This window comes from Natator depressus, chromosome 5, assembly GCF_965152275.1.
Source record: "Natator depressus isolate rNatDep1 chromosome 5, rNatDep2.hap1, whole genome shotgun sequence".
NCBI lineage: Eukaryota > Metazoa > Chordata > Testudines > Cheloniidae > Natator > Natator depressus.
The window spans coordinates 59,606,806-59,626,890 of NC_134238.1; the positions used below are offsets into that span (position 1 = coordinate 59,606,806).

The window sequence follows — 20,085 nt, forward strand, 5'->3', positions numbered from 1 at the left end:
AAATGTTCATAAGGTAGACATTAAATATTAGAAATTCAGTATAGGAAAGTGCACAACAACTGATGGATAGAGTACAAGGCTTTCAGTACAGCAGAGAAAGTGTGGACACATCAATGGGGGACAAATTTTTAAACTTTTGTTTTAATAACTTAAAGTCCCATCAATAATGATGCTTTAGTAAGTTTGAGTTGTTTATTAATGGTGTATTGTTCTTAGCAACCAACAGTGACAGGATAGGTATGGGTGCATTTTAAATAGATCACTGTAACATAATGATCTAACTGGAGCATATTTAGGCCAAAGGCTTTTCACAGAAAGGTAATAGGAGTGGCTTTCCTTCAGGCATGTTATACAAACAGAAAAGATCAAAATAGCTCTATTATAAGAAACAGTAATTAGCAACATATCTTTACAACAAAAATAAGTTTCCAAATTAGCTCTCATGAGCAATGCAGTTAATTATTTAGACACATATATACATTTCCCTGCACACACTATTTCTAAATATCCTTTTCAAATACATATTCCTACAGTAGTGCAATACAACTTTCCCAGCAATCACAACACAAGCCAGCTGCCCCACAAGGTAGGGCACAGAGAATTTCTCATGGCCACAATCCTGCAGTTTCTACTCAGTCAACACTCCTAGTAAAGTTACAGGGAATTTTGCTTAAGAGTCAAACAATTAGGCCCTTAGTTAGTGGATAGTACACTCCTCTGGGGGAGTTACTTTAGGTGTAGAACTCTCCAGGCAGAGATATGAGAATATATCCCTAAGTATTATTTATACAATGGCTATTAAAATATTTGAAATGTAAATCATTTTTGTGTGTGTGCTATTTAATTTACAAAATGGACTTTCAGGCAGAGGGGCACGTCTGTATCCGGAGGACTGATTACTTTATTAAATAAAGAAATAAAACTGGTATATCACTTTTACCATTGCATTTTTCCCTTACACTGTATGTCACACCAGTAACAGGTAATATAATATACCATAAAGCATTTTAATATGACCTTGTAATTAGAAAGCAAAAACATTTTCTGTAACAGTTTAGTATTAAAATTCTTTATGTGCACAAATGGTGTTCATAACCTGACACCTGAAGCAATATGGATTTAGTTTGATAGTTCAGTTGTAAAGAAAATACTATGTACTTCATTCACTAAACTAGTCAGTACAAATTAATATTAGTGGGACATATAAAAAGAGATGCAGTCAGTAACAAACCTGGTAGTATTTTTAGATATATGTATGTATTTTAAAGTCTCATGATGGAATGATAAAAAAAAAAAAGGCAGGAATCTCTTCAATTAATGGAGCTCCAGTATGAGATTTGCACTCGGTGTATTTCTCATTAGCTTACAAGCAGCCCAAGTCAGTCTGAATACACTGCACCAGAAGTTAACAAGTGTCTAAAGCGTTGATAAAACTTAAATGCAGTAGGTTCCATTACGTTGTATTTCTGTTTAAATATATAAAACATAAAAAACTGTAATGGAAATTTATTGGATAAAAATATTAACATTCAAATAAAACTGCACTTACATTTTCAAATCAGATTTAAATTTACATTTTTGCAGATTTAATCAGCATGACTTGAATATTTAATTTAATTTTATGTGCCTTCTACTATCAAAGATAATACATATCTACCACTTATTTTACATTAGGTATTTTTATTGTATTATGTTATCAATCAGAGGCTTTCCCCACAGCATAACCCATATTTGAAGCCTTCATCAAATTTGTCTGTACAATGCTAAATATATTTTCAATGATAAATGCCTTTGTACAATATTTACAAATTCTCTCCATTGTGATAAAAAGGCAAAATAAATAAAAAGCTTAGAGAAAGGAAATGCTGCCTAGGCTTTGGGCTTTTTCTTTTATCTTCCCCCAGCAGATGCTAGACTCCTCAGGAGATGAAGTTGGCTAGCCGGGATTGTTTCTCTTTCTCTTATTTGGGCTGTGACTGGGATCTTGTTTCAGTTCTTGGTAGTGCACCTGTTTAAACACAACGTTCAGAAAGAAACTGGTCAGGTGGCCACTCATGAGCAGAAAAAAGAGCACTAAAGGAATAAGAGATTTTTTTTCATTGGGGGAGAAAAGTGCTATCCTGCTTCAAATCGTATGGGCTCTGCAGCTGGGCTGCAAAAACAACAGAATAATAGATCTGGAGTAAGAAGAAAAATCAGAATTAGGAAAATCCTGCCAGGAAATACAATAAGGTATTGATTTAGTGAAGTCTTTTTGTTTTCCTCACAAAATATTACTATTTATTTACTATTTATTACAATAAAATAATATTGAAAATAAAACAGTATCAAGTTGAAAGAGATCAATAAAAATTCCTTACAATCTGTTATTTAATACATTCTCCAGTAATGCAAAGCCCATAGCATGCAGAGGGGCAGATTCAGACATAATGTATGCAAGTGCAACACCAAGTATGAATTTAACCCAGCATCTGAAAATGTCGAAAGCCTATCCTCTTGATCTACCTCGTGAGTTATGAGAACATGCTGTAACACTTAACAGTTCTTGGAAGATCCCACACCACAATATAAGTGCACAAACTTCATACACATTTTTTAAAAGGGCAACCTCATCCCCTGTCGTAAATAAAACAACAGATTTCACCTTAGAAAAACAGATGCCAACAACAACCCAAATTCACAGTGCTACCACATGATACTGGGCAAAACAGCCTGCCGTTGACTGCACTATTGAATTTGCTTTTATTACCGGATATCCCTAGTTCCTCTCTTCAGGGGCTGATGGCTTCAGGCAGCAACAATTCGTACAACAAACCCCAGCGATATTTACAAGTCCCTGGTGGTTGCTTAATAGCAACTCCATCACCCACTACCATTTCCTAAATTTTTACTGATTGCCCCTAAAGAGACAACCAAGGCAAAAACTAATTCCCAAACTGGAAGAAGTACAGAAGACTCATCAGCCTGTTTGAGTTTCAGATTCTATGGGCCAGAGAATATAAACTCAAAACAAAATAATACAGTTTTTAAAATTATAAAAAACAAAGCCATAGAATTATTAAACTAATGTTAAATTGACAACCATATGAGAATTAAAATAATATATACATACCACTTGTACATCTGAGGGAACTCTGGAAAGGAAGTCAAGTAGCTCATTGTTATCAATTGCATATGGACTGCGAAGTTTCTTTGTAAATTTATTGATGCCTGGAAAAGTGATAGTTCAAACGTTATTAAAATCTCTGGAGTTTTTATATCACCAGTTATTAAAAACACATTTCTGGAAAACTTCTGACAAAGATTTTAAGATACATTTTTAGCATTAACTTAGTGCACTATATACTCAGGCCTGGTCTATATTACAAAGTTAGGGCACCATAGGTTGATTTGCATCGACCTAGTTGTGGCATGTGTCTACACCAAAATTTGTCTCCTGCCAGCATATCCACACCATTACAGTGACGCAATGACACCATCTCCCCAAGTGACACAGTTGACCTACTTAGGGTGAGAGTGCGAGTGTAAACACTGCATTTCCTATGTCAACTCTAACTGCCCTCCACTAGCTGTTCCACAGTGTCCCTACTCCTGCAACAGTGGCCACTCTGGTCACAAACTCCACAGCCAAGAGGTCATAGAGACCCAAAGCTGCCCACCACCTCCTCACCCCTCCTTTAAAATCTGTATGCTTTTGAAATTCCTTTTCCTAACTGCCTCCCCCTTGAGAAACACCTACCAGCTCACCTTTGTTGTGTGCATCAGACCTGGCCAGCTTCAGCGGCACTAGAAGCACTCCTGCTGAGAGCAGGCAAGAAGTTCTGGATCTACTTGTGTGGGGAGAAGAGGCTGTGCAAGCACAGCTATGGAACAGCCGCAGAAATATTGACAGCTATGTGCAAATTGCACAGGGGATGCTGAAACGGGGCAAGAGAGGGATGAGCAGTAGTGGCACCTGACAACAAAGGAACTTTGCCTGGGATACCAGAAGGCAAGGGAGGGCAACAATAAATCTGGTAAAAAGATAAGGAGTACTTGTGGCACCTTGGAGACTAACAAATTTATGAGACTAATTTAATTAAATAAATTTGTTAGTCTCCAAGGTGCCACAAGTACTCTTTTTTTCTTTTTGAGGATACAGACTAACACGGCTGCTACTCTGAAATAAATCTGGTGTTGCCCCCAGACCTGCCGTTTAACAACAAACCATGCCATACTCGCTGGTGACCCACCGACACTCTACAGAGCACTGTGAATGCTTTGCTGGAGCCTGAAGACGAGACCCCCCTACTGTGAACAGTGATGAGAGGGCAGATGTGGACTGGAAAGGGGTCTTTTAAATTGTTGGACACAACGTAATTTTATTTTAAAAATTACTAAAACTATTTAGCTGAGAGAAACAGGAAGCGGTAGGCCAACTCTTACTAATTATTTCTCTGGCTGCCAACCCACGGGTATAGCTCCCACTATTTAGTCATGGGGGGTCTTTTACATACTTTAGGGGACACCATGATTAAGGCAAAGAAAAATAATCACAATTATTAATCATTTTATTATTAAAGGAAAAGAAAACAACACAAGTAAATCACTGGTGACATCCATTACAATCTCTTGTCTCTCTCTCTCTCTCTGTGGAGAGCTTTAAAAGAGATTACATCCTGGAGAGTGAACCAGTCCAGGGGCTGCTTTTCTCTTAGTAAGTTAAGACCAAAGTATATTGTTTCCCAGAATTATTGTGAATGCACTTTAGCATCGTATTAGATACTTCAACCAATTATTGTTGCCTCTACATAAACAGCTTAAGGCCAAGTGGATTTTGTTGGTTATTAATAAATAACCAAAAACAGTTTATAATTGGAGAAAGTAAGCAATCTTAATTAATCCTATGAAATCGAAGAAAATATTTAAATTAGTTACCTAGTAGAAGACATTTCAGGCCAATTAACCAATATTAAGAATCCTAAATCCAATTAAAATCCACTATTTCTCTGTTTGCCAATGTTTAGCCCATCTCCTCTCCAGGAAGTCATGATTTAACCATCTGATGATTAACAGGAGAAAGTTAATATTTTAAGTTACAACAGTATTATAACATACCAATAAAATCATTACAAGGGTCTTGGCAGTGTCTTAGTTAACTTTCTCTCACCAAACTAGGTTGATGTTTTGGGGAGGTTTCCTTGGTTTCTTCTTGAGTCTTCTGTGTTTTTCCTATCTGTCTGTGTCAGCTTGCGGGATGGATAGGATGGGTTGTGAGGTGCTTGCTTTCTAAGCAGAGTAGCGAGGGTCAGGGGGCTTTATGCATGTGTGAGGTGCTCACTTCAGAGTTTTTACACCCTTCTCCTTCCTATTTTCAAGAAATTATAGGAAACCTTTTGAGGTTTTTAGATTTAAAGTTGATTGCTGTCACCCTTTCAGGGTTGGCTTAGGTGATACTTTCAGCTCTTGAATATGCAGTCTGTTTAATGAGTATGCAGCATTTCTTTAACTGCCTTTGTTCTTGGGGATGGAAAGATCCAGATGTCTTTTAAAATTAAAATTTTCTTTTTGTTCAGTCCATTTTCTAAGATATTAAAAGATAAAACTGAAAATATATTTTTCCAATTGTCCAAAACATTCCTGTTTTTATACAAAAGTTCTGTTCTTAAAACAGTTTTTTTTTAAATTAAATAATTCAAATAGTCTTGAGCTTAAATAATTAGGTGTTGATGACTTTGGAGATTTGATACTTCTATTCCGGAGTAGGTTGAGGGTTTGCTTGTGCACTGCCAGAAATTAATTTCCCATTAATATGAATATCCTATACTTAAATGGCTTCTCACACTAGTTGAGCAAGGGCATTAGATTCCATGTTGGTACATAAACCATTTACACAGTAATGACATCAGGAGCTACATTAGGAAATTTTCATTTAGTTAACGTATTTGGAAGTCTGCATTTCACAGACGTGTTTGTCATTTCAACATTTAAGAAATAAACAAAAGTTTAAAACATCTCCAACTAAACATGTTTTTCTCTAAAGTGTTGAAGAACACAAGCAGATTTTCTTGCAAGAGTATGGGGGTTGGTAGAGCTCACTTTACCTAAACTTATTGCTCTGATAACACACCCTTACATTCCTTTCACAATCATGGTTCTTCCTAAAACATCAAAGTTTACATAGTTTATTTCTTGATGTTTGTTTGTCCGTGGGAAATAAAAACAGAAACCTGGAATTTCTTTGATTAGCTTTAACATTTTGTAACGTAACTAGCCAAACATATGTATTTCCAAACATCCTGACTATAACCTTCTTAAAGCTATATCTTAATATTTAGTAAAGGTGCAAACAAGTTTGTAATGACTTAAGAAATTAAGTTGAAATAAATTTATTAATGTAATTTTGCATCAATATTGAAGTCTTTCTTCCACAAAAAACGGGGCGGGGAGGAGATGTGGCAGGGACCATACTGTGAGGAAGGATCTGTTTGAAACTCTCCTGGAGTCAAGCCAATCCCAGGTGAGTGCAGATGTGCTGATGAAGAGGAATGGAGCTCAGGTAAGGTAGTATGGTACTCCAATTACACAATTTACATTAGACCAGTTCCTGTACTCAGGTCTGCTTTTCAATTCTTTCACTTGTTGAGGCAGGCAGGAGGGGGCCATGCAGAATAAATTGTTTATCGGAATAGGGATGTCTCTTCTACCTTCATGAGAGATGTTAATGAAACTTTCATGGAGATATTCTACAATCCTCTTCTGAAAATTCCTACGGAGCACATCCTTGTTTCTTCCCCCACAATAGGAGACCCTTCCCACACCACTCTGCAATAAGTTTGGCTGGCACTGCTGCAGTAAATAGGCTAGCAGCATACAGGACAAGGTGGCTTTGGGACGTCAATTGCAGCTGGGTTCTCTATGCTTTTTTCATCCTCAGCAGTGAGATATCAGCCAAAAAAAGTCACCACTGTCTGTGAAAATAGTGCCATTATTCACTGCACTTTCCTTATACCCGTATGCAGAGAGGGGTGCCAAATAATCAAAGCTTCAGTGCAACAGAACACTCACCATGGTTTGAGCTGCTGAGTGGTGCTGTAGTGAGGTGCTCCAAAGCTAAAGTGACAATGAACATTTCACATTAAAGGTATGTAGGGGGATAATGTAAGACAGTTTTGAGACTTATCTTTCCCTTTCCATTGTGACTGTATATCGGTGCTGTTTCTGTCTGTTTTAATCAGCAAACCCTGGCAAGGTGGTCTGGAAAGGTGCCCCTGAATGTCTGACCCTGATCAGGAGGCGAAAGAATAGGATTCAGAAGGACGTGCTCTCTGACACCCTCCCATCCTCTACTGCCTCAGTTTGTGAACACAGGGCTTGGGAGGAGCCGTATGACCATGAAAGACCGAGAATGGAGAGAGCAGTTGCTGCAGGAGAGGGAAAAAGACAGAGGTGCATCGAGAAGCGCACCAGGACATCATGAGTTTGCTCAGGCAACAAACTCAGATGTTGCAAGCAGTATTGACCTACATGCCCAAGATCCTGGACTCAGCAGCCTTTCCAGTCATTGGAGAACTCCATAGTCGCAGCTCCCTACATCCCCCAACATACCAGATGGCAGCCTAGTCTACATCCTTATCCCTACCACTGCACATGGGCAGGACAAGATGGATCATAGCGACACGTATACAGACCTGTGAAAACTACACGGTGCATGTGTGGCCACAACCTACTATACCGCAGTAGGTTTTACATACATGAATATTAACCATCACTTTTTACTTCGTATTTTCAAGTATGGTTCACCCTTTTACAGTGTTGGTAGAAGACTTAACTTTGTGTGTTTGTTGGCTCTTTAATTTTGTTGTCTGTTTCTTTGCAAACAAAGTTCTATTTTTGGAGACTCAGTATCTTTATTACTTTACATTACAAAATTCATAGCAAGAAGCAAACACCCACTGATATTTAATCTTCATACACACGACAATCACTTTCATAAAACCATCAGACAACATGATTGTGGTTGACTGTTAAAAGAGAATCTTTTTTTAAGGCCTCCTTTAGCCATATATCTCCAGTTGACTCTATCAGCCCATGTGTCTGGCTGTTCAAATTCAGCAGACACCCAGTAGCTTTTTCCCCTTCATCCTCACAGATATTATGCAGTACACAACCAGCTATAACGATGGAGATGTTGGCCTTGCTGAGATCCTAGCTAGTGAGTAAACAGCACCAGCATTCCTTCTATCTATCAAAAGCACATTCAGGGGTCTTTACCTGCTGAGTTAGAAGCTGAATCTTTTTTTGGTGCTGTTCAGGTAGCCAGTGTACAGCTTCAAAAGCCAGGGAGCAATGGGTGGGCCAGGTCCCCCAGAATCACTATTAGAATTTCAGCATCACCAATGGTAATCCAGTGGCCAGGGAAGTACGTTCCTGCTTGTAGCTTTTTGAGAAGTCTTCTGTTCTTAAAGATGAGAGTATCATATTGCTATCAGTTAAGTGTCCCTGGTGATCCACTAGCACTTGCATAACCATGGAAGAGTATCCCTTTCTGTTGATGTACACAGTGACAAGGTGGATTAGTGCCAGGATAGAGAGATGCATGTTGTGTATCACCCCAGTGTAGTCTGACAACCTGATTGCTGCAAATCCATCCACTATTTCCTGTACATTACCCAGCATAACAGTCCTGCGTAGCAGGAGTTGCTTAGTGGCCTTACACACTTGATGACAACTGCCTCCACTGTGGATTTTCCAACTCCAAACTGATTGCCAGCTGATGGACAGCAATCTGGCATTGCAAGTTTCCACATCATGATTGCCACTTGCTACTCCACTGTTAGAATAGCTCATTTTGATGTCCCTGTACTGGAGGTCTGGGGCAAGCTCAGCACACAGATACTGGAGTGTAGCCTGTTATATCCAAGAGTTCTGAAGCCTCTGCTAATAATCCCAAACCTGCATTACAATGAGATCCTATTAATCAGCCCTCATTTCTCAGGCCCATAAGCAGTGATCCACCATCTAGAACGGCTCTGCAAACACCAGCAGCAACCTGGCATTTTTTTTCATCATCCCCATCAGTATCTGGTTATTGTGCTTGAACATCTCTTCATCTTCATCTCACATCACAATCTTGGTTGTAGTAGTCCTGGTTCAAGTTCTGCAAATACAGGAGAATCGTGCATCCTGTATTAGCAACTCTCATGAGAATGGTGCTGTGCTGTGAAGGATCCATGCTTCTGCCACAGAGATGGCAGAGACAAAAATGCAGTGCATGAGGCTGTGGGAATTTTTTTAAATGGTGTGAAAATTATAGGATGTCGAAATTATTTCAGGATGGAGAAAGCGACAGGGTGGTAACTTGCCCTCTCGCTCCCAGAAATCCCTAGGCAAATCATTGGTATCCCACAAAGCACCACAAAAATGTCCCAAAAGACACTGGGCTGGGCAGCGGCACAGGGCACACTGGGATACCTATCATGATGTGCCAGATTTTACATTGATGCAACACATATGCTGGGTATGTGTAGCACCAACGAAAGAACCCAAGTGCACAAGTGCCCAAGCAATATACAAAAGTCAGCAACTGTTTCCCGATGCAATTTGCTTTGACGAAACTTTGTAGTGTAGACATGGTATCAGTCTCTAAATGTGCTCATGGAGTATTTTTTTTTCCCCACTAGCCTCTCCTTTAATTTTCATCTTGGCAGTAACACCTAAAGGTGATTGGAAGTTTTCGGATGGAACATTTTTCTGTTAGAAAACGCCAATTTGTCAAAAGCAAAACATTGTGTGGTAACATGTAGATTTTGACACAGGTTCCGATGGAACCCTACCTTGCTAGTCATGTTTCAAAACCTGCCTGCTAGGCACGTTTCAGTGAAAAACCTGCTTGGTTTCCTGCCAGCTTGCCTGCCCAACTTCCCAGCAGCTGGCCCAAAGAATTGCCCCAGGGCTTCCGGGGTCAACAGATCCAGGGAAGCTCTGCCATGATATTAGACTCTTGGGCCAGCTGTCTGCCCAGCCTCTAGAGTCTGGGGAGCAAGCTGCCCAGAGAGCTGGGGAGTCCTGACATCCCACAATATTTCATCCCAGAAACACTCAAACATGATATTTCTAAAATATGCAATATGTTGATGGGGCTGGCAGGCTCTCTGGCTCCATGGCAGCCTCAACTCTGAACATTCAGCGACTGTCATGGAGCTGGGGATCCTGGAAGCCCCAAAAGCCCTAGCAGCTTCTGATTACAAAACTGCATGTCAGTTTCAGTCAGCAACCACCAAGGGTCTTGGGGAGCGTATTTCACTCCAGAAATATGTTTTGGTGTTTCTGAAATTAAATATTACAGAACTTCATTTCCATGAAAAATTTGGACTCTTTGGCCTGATTGGAACAAATTTTCTGAAAACTCTGACATTACTGCAGAATGGAAATCTGATTTCCTGGTCAGCTCTAGTGTCAACTGTTTTTTTTTGTTTGTTTGTTTGTTTTAACCGTTTGGCACTTTACAGTAAATTGAGGTAATGATCTTTACTCCTCTGCTTCAGAACTCTCAGGCTATACTGTCAGATTCAAGCTCCTGTCACAGTTTTGTTTAGGGTTTTTTAATATATATTTTGACTTAGGAATATTTTTAGAATGGAAGGTCTGATAGTTCACTTTTCCACACACAAAAAAGCTGTATTGGGTTATTCAAATCAGCAACCAAAGTTCAAAGGCACCAAGCCCATCTTCCAAGACTAAGCTAAAACAGCATTTCTAAATTACAATCTCTATTGCATCATTAGACACTGGGTCTGAATCACTCCAGTGGGCTCACTGGGTACTAGCCTGGCAAGACCTAGTTTGTGGGCTGTGGAAACAAAATATGTCCAAAGCAGGGCCCACAGTGGCACAAGCTTCCCAGAATCCCACATCACCCAGAGCAAGCTGGGACAGCTCTCAAAATGAACTGGGCCTGCTCTATGGGATTTGGGACCAAGCTAGCTGGGAGATAAGATGATTCAGTTTCTCATCTATGGAACTGTAGCCGGGTTATAAAGCTTCATGCCCTTGGCAGAATGTTTATAACAGAGCAGCAGTGGTAACACCAATGGCCTTCCACAGAGTGAATCCGCAATCCTACACAACTGCCCTGCAATGCAGGGTGTGAGGAGAGAAGAAAGTTGCACCCTGTGGGGGTGAATTTTTTGGTGTACGTTTTGAAATTCTAGCCCTTACTAAAATTGGTGAATGGGGAATCTTTGAGACCTAGCCACATCCATTTGAGAGGACCCAATTCAGCATGGAGGCACTGAGAAATCAGGTGTCTATCCCAGACTTTCTCAAACTGATCTGTGGACCACCTGTTGGTAAGGAAGAGCTGGCAGACCACATGGAATCAGCTGCTTCTTGGTAGCACGAGAAGAGTCTGGATATCTGTAAAATAGCTATAAATAAGGAGGAACAAACCTTGGATCCTCCTGTTAGCTTATCATATGAAAGGAGTAAGAGACGAGCCACCATGACTGGAGACTGCAGCCAGACAAGAGCCACCATTAGGAGAGAAGTGTTCAGGAAGAAGGGAACCAGGCACCATGTGAAAAGGAGTGGGTGAAGCAGAGGACTGTACAGCAGTGAGACAGAGAAGAGAAGGAAAGCAAAATGGATGGGAGGGGAGCTGAATGGAGAGCAAGAGGAAATGATGTGATTAAGCCTTTTCAAAACGTTTAAGATGAAGCATTTTGATAAGAGCTAAAAATATATCAATACTTTCCTAACATTATTTTTCCATATAAGCAGCTGTGTTAGCCACAGGGGTGCTGCACAATTTTGAACAGAATTAGATTGCAGGTGCTCCAGAAGAGACACTGGACAAGTTTGAGAATTGTTAGTTTATGCAGAGGAAAGAGCAAAGAATCCTTTGGAATGAAGAGTCTTGGAGAAAAAGCCTTCTGTGGGTGCAAAAGAGGAAAATGTAGCAATGCAGATGCTATCTGACATTGCATGGAGGAAATTTCTTTAGGAGAAGAGTCGCTAAACAGCAGCATGGCCATATAAATTTGCAAAGCAGCTCAGAAACTACTTTCCTGGAAGTGACCACCTGTCTTTCACTAAAACCAAATAAAAATAAGCATTTGCTTTTCAATGCAGAAAAAATGAATGAGAAGAGGAGTTGAATATACACCAATGAGGGTAGAAACTCCAAAGAAAGTGAAAATGTGTGTGAGTTTGCAGGGTTCCATTTCAAGAGCAGTTTTTAAATGAGACAATTTTCTCTGTGCAGGGTGTGTACTTACAGAATGCAGGTACAGCTGCTACAGAGGTGGGTTTGTGTTCAAAATATATGATCGAAAATGCTGAACAATCTTTATAACTGGTATACTGTACAGTAGCTTTTCTAAATCAGTATAAAGAAAATACACAAGCCTATGTGAGAGGTTAAGCTGTCTCCTAAAAAAACCAAACAAAACAAAAAACCCCAACCCACTTTTGTTCATTATCCACCAGTAAAATATCATATGTTTTTGTTAGTCTAAAGGTGACCTTTTAAGCAGGTGTCTAAGCACTGTGTTTACATACACTTTCACAAGATAAAGTGCTGCAGCAAAAACATATTGTCCTAAATGCACTATATAGATTGAAATGCCCCTGTTTGTGTATAAGTGGTGAAAATAAATCAGAGTAATATCTAGACAAAGCTACACTTTGATATATGAAGAATCCTCCTGGCTACATGTTTATAGTATGATGAAGTTTAGAATGCCAGACAAGAAAAATGCATTTTGCAGGTGGGCCTAAATCTTTACCCAGTTGTGATTTTTAACTAACCTGTCTGTTTCCATCATGGAATAGCTTCATGACCATAAATACTGAAAACTACTGACACTATAACTCATCCCTTAAAAAACAGTTTGTTCTAAGTGGCTCAGACAGTTAAAAAAAAGGCTTTACTTACCCCAGACAAGGACAATGTATCTCAGTGGAATGAAATACAGGATGACTGTGAACACACAGAGGGCAACAATTGCCAGCCAGCTTAAGAATGGGACAGTCCAGTTGAATGTACTGAATGAAAAATTAACATAAGTCAGAAGTCTAATCACTTCACAGAACTAATAAGAGAACAAATAACGGGCAGGCAGATTACAACTCTGTAAATGGAACAGTCAGTCTTCAGCAGTGAGAGGACTGAAACTGCATATGAATGCATGGATGCTAAATATGTTGGAGATCTGGGGTTTGATCCCACCCCCTGAGAAGATGAAACTCGGGCTTAGACTCTCTATCCACTCAGGATGGCACCTATAAGCACCCGCATGCAAGCTGAAAACCAATGCTTATGGCCTTAGGAGTTCCAATACTTTCCCCTGTTCTTGCCCCAGATCCCTGTCCTCTGTTCACTTGCTCAAACAGAGTCCAAGGCATCCCTCCACTCTTAACTGGAATCAGAGTATTATACAGTGCTGCTTGGGTCATCTGATTTGATTCTCCCCTGTGCTCTGTCTGAAATACATGGTCAGAGAAAGAAATTAAAAGTTGATCAGAGGGCATGTCTTTCTCTGTTTAACATGTGGCGGCACTCCCTGTCTGATAGTTCAATCACAGTGGGGGAGGACTGAGTGAAAAGCTTGTCTGTGTGCAAGGTAGGCAACCCTTTCACACTACTATTAGTGGGTTAGGGGAAAGGCAGGTATGATGGTTAGTTTTGCTGAAGGTGAGGGACAACATCGGGAGGAAAGGGAAGGAAAAAAGACAGAAGCAGGGCAGCAAAGGAAAGGGAAAAGGGGGTGGGGAGAACAAAAGAAGGGAGTGGTTAAAGAGAAATGAAATTACAATAAGGAAACAAGCTATACCAATCTCAAAAAAATGGGAAGGGCATTATTTGTTCAAAGACAAAGGGAAAACAGAGGGATTGGGCTCCAACAGAAGTTTCAGGGAAATGGGTTGTCACATCAAACCTTCAGATTAAAAAACCCCTAAGTGTGTGCCGCAGATCTCACAGTGTAATACAGATCTGCTGAGCAGTCAGTTTTGTAGAGCCTGAGTTGGGGGGAGGAGGGGAGAGAGAGAGAGAGAAGAGAAGGAAATGCCAGCCAACAAGTCTGGAAGCAGCTATTGTGGGTCTCCCACCCCTGAAGTGCAGTGAAGAGATGAAGGCCAGATAGCCAATTTTAAAAAATCCCAAGGGAACTTTTATTAAATAGAGTTTGGTTAAAAGGGATTGTTATATAAAAGTCACCACCACTCCAAGGATGCTCCCTGCCATTTGTCTTCCTATAAGAAAAGTATGCTTTTGGCTCTAAAAAGGTTGACACTGTCCCTTTAAATTATTATTAATAGATATGTACCTGGATCATTTTGGCTAAATGATTCTGGCTTCTGTGGTTAAATAATTACTGTTGTCTGAATTGCTAGCTATAATTTTTCATAATGATCTCTGGCTTCTTTGGTTGTGTTTGTCTTTTTCCTCCCCAGCAATTTTGACCTGTCTCCAGAGTGAACATTATGTAAGTGTCAATTGCTGTAGGATCACTCCCTAAATCCTGGGGGACACCTGCTCTTTTCCCTTCTTCTGCGTGTATTTGGGGTGAACAGAAGGTTGAGGGTCTGCTCTCATTCTTGTGACTCGTGTTGGGTGCTACGGATCACAGGCACCCCATGTGTGGGAACACTGGCTCCTCACTTAGCAAACTTCCTTATGTGCTGTGTTAGCACTGTATTCAGTACAATTTTCCTTTCCTTCCAATGTTCTTTACATTTTTAGGAACAAATTACAAAGACTTATAGGAAGTGTCATTAATCTCACTTACTTAGCAAGTTATGCTGCTTTCTTATACAATGGAGCAAAAATATCTAATTCCAAAATGCACCATTTAACAAAATAATCAAGATGACTTCCCTGTGCAGCCTTTTAATGAAAAGTTTCTTTCAAAAGGGGGCTTCTTTTTAGAGCTTGCACAATATAAAGTGTCTGTGCCTACCTCTGTGGTGTGCATCTGGCCTGGTTTAAAGTTGCATAATGCACTATTTTACACACATACTCCCACTGGAAGAGCTCTCAGGTTTTCCTTTTAAAGCCTTTGTTCTGAAATTCATAGACTACAACTTTCTGTAACACCATTCTCATAGAGTCACAGAGTTTAAGGCCAGAAGGGACCATCAGATCACCTAGTGTGACCTCCTGTTTATCACAGGTCACCAACACCACCCAAAACCCACACTCTAAACCCAGAACATCTTGATTCTAAAACACTTTCTACTAGCCTATTAAGAGGTGACGGAAAGCAGCATTTGAGAGCATGAGAAGCCTCATATGTCCTGTGAACTGGCCACTTGCCAATATGGCATTTATTCTGATTCACTTCCACTGGGAGTATTTATTTTGTGACTATATCACTGTGCACATATTGCAATCTCATCAACATGGAATATAAATGATCACCTAGGCCAGATTCACCAAATCTAGTACAGAGATGTGTTAAGCCTGGACCCTGGACAGTATTCAAAATGAGGCAGGAAAACAATGCTTTCACTGTCACTCTCCAATTTAGAGTCCATTGAGTGTATCGCAGGAGCCTTGCTGATCGAGACTGTTGAGGGGATGCTCGGAATCAGTGCAGCTCCCTATCTTTTTGGCTGTGCTGCCATAGCAGAAAGGAAGTTGTGAATGCTTTGCACCAAACATTCCATCTTAGGGGGACATGTACCTGACTTTATGTTGGCAGAAGTCCAGGATGAATTTAGTCCTGTCTTTTAGTTGAGAGAATCTTTATGGAATGTTTCTGGTCTCAAATAATAAACATTAAATTACTCATTCGTTTAACATTTCAAACACATACCAAATTTCCTGAAATGGGCCAGCATCAATCAAAGGCAAACACTGAATAATTTTGTTTTCAAAAACAATCTATACATATGCTGTACAGTTTTAACCACTGCTTATTTTTTAAGATTAAGTATGTTAGTAAATCATATATTTTATGTACAAAGATTATAAATTACACATAAAATAGGATGAGAAATTGGTAACCTGATCTAAATAAAACCTTCCTAGTAATAGAATACATGTGTATCTTCAAAATCTCTGAAATCCTTATTTAGGTCTGCTTATTTCTTTTATCATGACTTTGTATTGATTTTTTTAAAATGTCTGGGTTAAAAAGAGTGTTATGTCTCTCATCTGAAAGACAGTCTTATTTCTTACTTCAAAGCCACAGTTCTGATTCTTTTCCAATTCATATATTTCTAAATTCCAGAATTAAAATGACAGGACTTTCATGCATCCAATGGCCAGCATAAAGCAAAGTAAATAATGATGAGATTTAGCAATATATCATCCAAAACTGTCGGCCCCTGCCAAAAGAATATAACATTTTGCAGCTTGGTTGGAGGGAAAAAATGTGAGCACCATCAGAGAGCAATCCAGCACCAACGTGTCAGCACTCACTTCTTTATCCTTTCTCCAAAGGAAGCCACTTCATCAAGGACATTCTGGACACTGACACACACCTCCTGGATGGCATAGAGTTTATTCATAAATCCTTTTTTTTCACTATCCTAAAAAAATAAAAAGGAAGTTGCAGCAATAATTGTGTGAAAACTTTTTTGACCATACTCATTGTCCTATATATTTCTGAAGTAAAATTCAAAATCATACATATTGCAGACATACACAACACTCATCAGTAAAAAGTCAGCATTTAGAAACTCTTACCACATGACAGTATCTTAGAGACCACAATTCTTCCCCTCTACTTTGAATAGAGTGTACAGACAGTGTATAAACTGGGTACATAATGGAACGAAGTTTCATTTGTCACTAACAGTTTTCTAAATACATATTTCAAAAGTCCAGTTCTCTGGTCAGTGATAAGAGTCAGGCAGCTATATTACAGCTCAGATTTCTGAACTGAACTTTCTTCAGTTGATGTGGGTATCCACATTTCAAGATGATAAAAGCTCCTTTGACAGTACAGGGAGTAAGAAACCAGACACACTTCAGGTCCTAAGGACAGGCTGCTGACCTTAGAAAATGACTTGTCAAGTTTCTGTATATGATTTTTCTCCCCCTCCTCTCATCGTTGGGCAGTGATTACTTTGAATTGGACTGAGACAGTATTGGGAAATGCCAAATGAATTAAATTGAATGTGATAGTAAGGTTTGGAGCTCCTCCCTTCAGCTCTGAATATTACAGAAAAATAAAAAGAAACCCTTGCATTGCGGGTCCTCTGCTGCATCCACTATGCTGCTATCATCTTTTAACATTCCAATTAAATGTATAGCCTGCTAGGACATCCTGGTACACCCATAGCACAGCAGGTGCAGTCTCCCCAGACAAACCTGTATGCACTATTTAGCAGCAGACAGATGTGTGTTTAAATTGTCAGACATACCAGTGACCTCAACACTCATTCCACTGAATTTAGCCAATGAGCATACACCATCTTCCTGTTTCCCCTCTTAATATTCCAAGTGCCAGTGTCAATGCAGTGTATGTAAGTGTACAACTTCCTTACAAAATATTTTGTATAGTTAGCTGTTTAGAGGCTTGTAATGAGTCAGCCCTAAAAGGAATGAACGATTCCAGGAGAGGTGGCATTCTGTATGATAGTTTGGTTACTTCCTTAGCCAGGTTTCCAAGCTGTATTGGATTTTGATTCATAGAGCCATTACTTTACTTTATCTACATAATAAGATTCCAGGATTGTCACTTTGTGTTGTCACTCTGAAGCCTAGAACATCCGTGTTGTGGTAGCCACGTTGGTCCCGGGATATTAGAGAGACAAGGTGGGTGAGGTAATGTCTTTTATTGAACCAATTTCTGCTGGTGAGAGAAACAAACTTTCAAGCTCACACGGAGCTCTTTCTTCAGGTCTCGGAGAAGAGCAGCTCCGTGTAAACTCGAAAGCTTCTCTCTGTCACCAACAGAAGTTGGTCCAATAAAAGGTATTACCTGACCCACCTTCTCTCTCTACAGTCAGTGTGAAGCAATGGAAACAGCTACAAGCATGGTTGAGAGTTCTTGTTTTGTTCAGACTATCATCAGGTTCAATAATCACGGATTTGCAGTCTGTGGCCATCCAATTTTTAAGTTCTGAGCCATTTTTTCGTCTTTTTTTACACTTTATGAATTATACCCATGTAACAGCATGCACCTAGTGTTAATGTAAAGGTCTAATTAAGTATACATCCAATTTCATTATCTTTTTCAACTTTTAAGATTCTTTGATCAATTTTTTTTGTGTGTGTGAAATGACCAAAACAGGGTGATCATTTGCCTCTGAAAACTAGGAATCATCCCTTACAAGTCCTTTTCATGCTAATGGTTTTACTAACAGCAACATTTTGCCTGTTTTTTTGCCTCCTGAAGGAACCGTCAGTCAGCGGAACAGATGAAACTGACAAGAAGTAGGCTAAACAGATATGCACCTGAAGGACCATTCCTCACAAGGCATGCCCCATGTTGATACTCTGTTCTCTTCCCCTAGCAGACCTCGCCAAGAATCCTCACCCAGTAGCCACATAGCATCAGATCCATATGTAGTCAGCTTCTACCACTGAGAAATGCTGCATGTAATGACTCTACCACTGCAGCAGCTAAAAGTAATTTTCTCCTGGCCTTTCTCAGAACACACATGATTCGGAGGTTTGACAAATAAGCCAAAAATTTACTAATGGATTGATTCATTGTCATCCTGCCTATAATGTATTTTCTTAAAAGTGTTTTATTTAAAAAGATGCTTTTCAAGGTTAGCAAAGTTTTGAAAAGCAAAATGTTTGGATAGAAATTTTTACTTTAAAATTTCTTCCATTACAAACTACGTACTAACGTAGTCCCCTATGAATGAAGTAATTACTCTTTATATATTGTATCTGACCCAAAACCACAGTAGGTCATGGAATTGCTCTGTGTTGCATTCTAACATTCCTTACTTTTTCCACTAATGTTCAATAGTTTATGAGTAGAAAATACAATGGTATATTTCTTGTCGTGTCATTTTTGCTTTTTTCCTTATAAACCAGCTTGCATGAGGGAAATATCATCTAGCGTTTAAACATACAAAGGTTCTCTAGTGACATTGGTTCAAAAACTGCAGTGTCAAGATTTCTTCTGAAGATGTTAAAAGAATTGAAGCACAAAAGATGGGTTGGCTTTAATGCAGCAATCATACGGGGAATATATATGGCAAAACTATTTCTAATGATTCAGTATACTTTAAAAGCTGTAAATACCAGGGAATGTAAAACATGCAAGTCTTTTTGAACTCACTTATAAGAGTCAGATTGTATCCTCAATTCATTTGTGAGGTTAATAACGAATTGCTGTTAGTTCAAATAATGCATTGATAAAGCAACAATGAAACAGTGGTACCCTTAACCCACCCAACAATATTGAAGTCTTTTTGAAGATTTTTTTGTTGAAGTATGGCTACTTTTAAATCTGTTATAGAATGTCCAGGGAGATTGAAGTGCTTTCCTACTGGCTTTTGTATGTTATCATTCCTGATGTCTGATTTGTGTCCATTTATTCTTTTACGTAGAGACTGTCCGGTTTGGCCAATGTACATGGCCAAACCCTGTTGCCTACTCTGTCCCCATATATACTCTAGCAACACCATCAGAGGACCCAAGCACATCAGCCACACCACCAGGGGCTCATTCACCTGCACATCTACTAATGTGATATATGCCATCATGTGCCAGCAATGCCCCTCTGCCATGTACATTGGCCAAACTGGACAATCCCTACATAAAAGAATAAATGGACACAAATCAGACATCAGGAATGGTAACATACAAAAGCCAGTAGGAGAACACTTCAGTCTCCCTGGACATTCTATAACAGATTTAAAAGTAGCCATCCTTTAACAAAAAAATTTCAAAAACAGACTTCAAAGAGAAACTGCAGAACTAAAATTCATTTGCAAATTTAACACCATTAATTTGGGCTTGAATAGGGACTGGGAGTGGCTGGTTCAACACAAAAACAGCTTTGCCTCTCTCGGTATTGATAGCGCCTTATCAATTATTGGGAGTCGACCAGATCTAACCTGATTGAATTGGCCCCATCAACACTGGTTTCCACTTGTAAGGTAACTCCCGTCTCTTCATTTGTCAGTATA

At 39.5% G+C, this 20,085-nt stretch overlaps 1 protein-coding gene across 4 annotated transcripts in view; it reads right to left on the minus strand.

Moving 5' to 3' along the window:
* Positions 1–209: 209 nt before the first annotated feature.
* The window catches only part of MCTP1 (multiple C2 and transmembrane domain containing 1), a 448,799-nt gene continuing 428,923 nt past the window's right edge, over positions 210–20,085 (minus strand). For 3 of the 4 annotated variants that reach the window (XM_074952855.1, XM_074952856.1, XM_074952854.1), the window contains 4 exons: positions 16,409–16,518; positions 12,917–13,026; positions 3,113–3,210; positions 210–2,008 (listed from right to left, as the gene is read on the minus strand). In XM_074952855.1, coding sequence (XP_074808956.1) covers positions 1,937–2,008; positions 3,113–3,210; positions 12,917–13,026; positions 16,409–16,518 — 390 coding nt within the window. In that variant the 3' untranslated portion in view covers positions 210–1,936. Of the gene's footprint in view, positions 2,009–3,112; positions 3,211–7,047; positions 7,093–12,916; positions 13,027–16,408; positions 16,519–20,085 lie in introns of all 4 variants that reach the window. The other variant, XM_074952853.1, reaches the window with a different exon arrangement.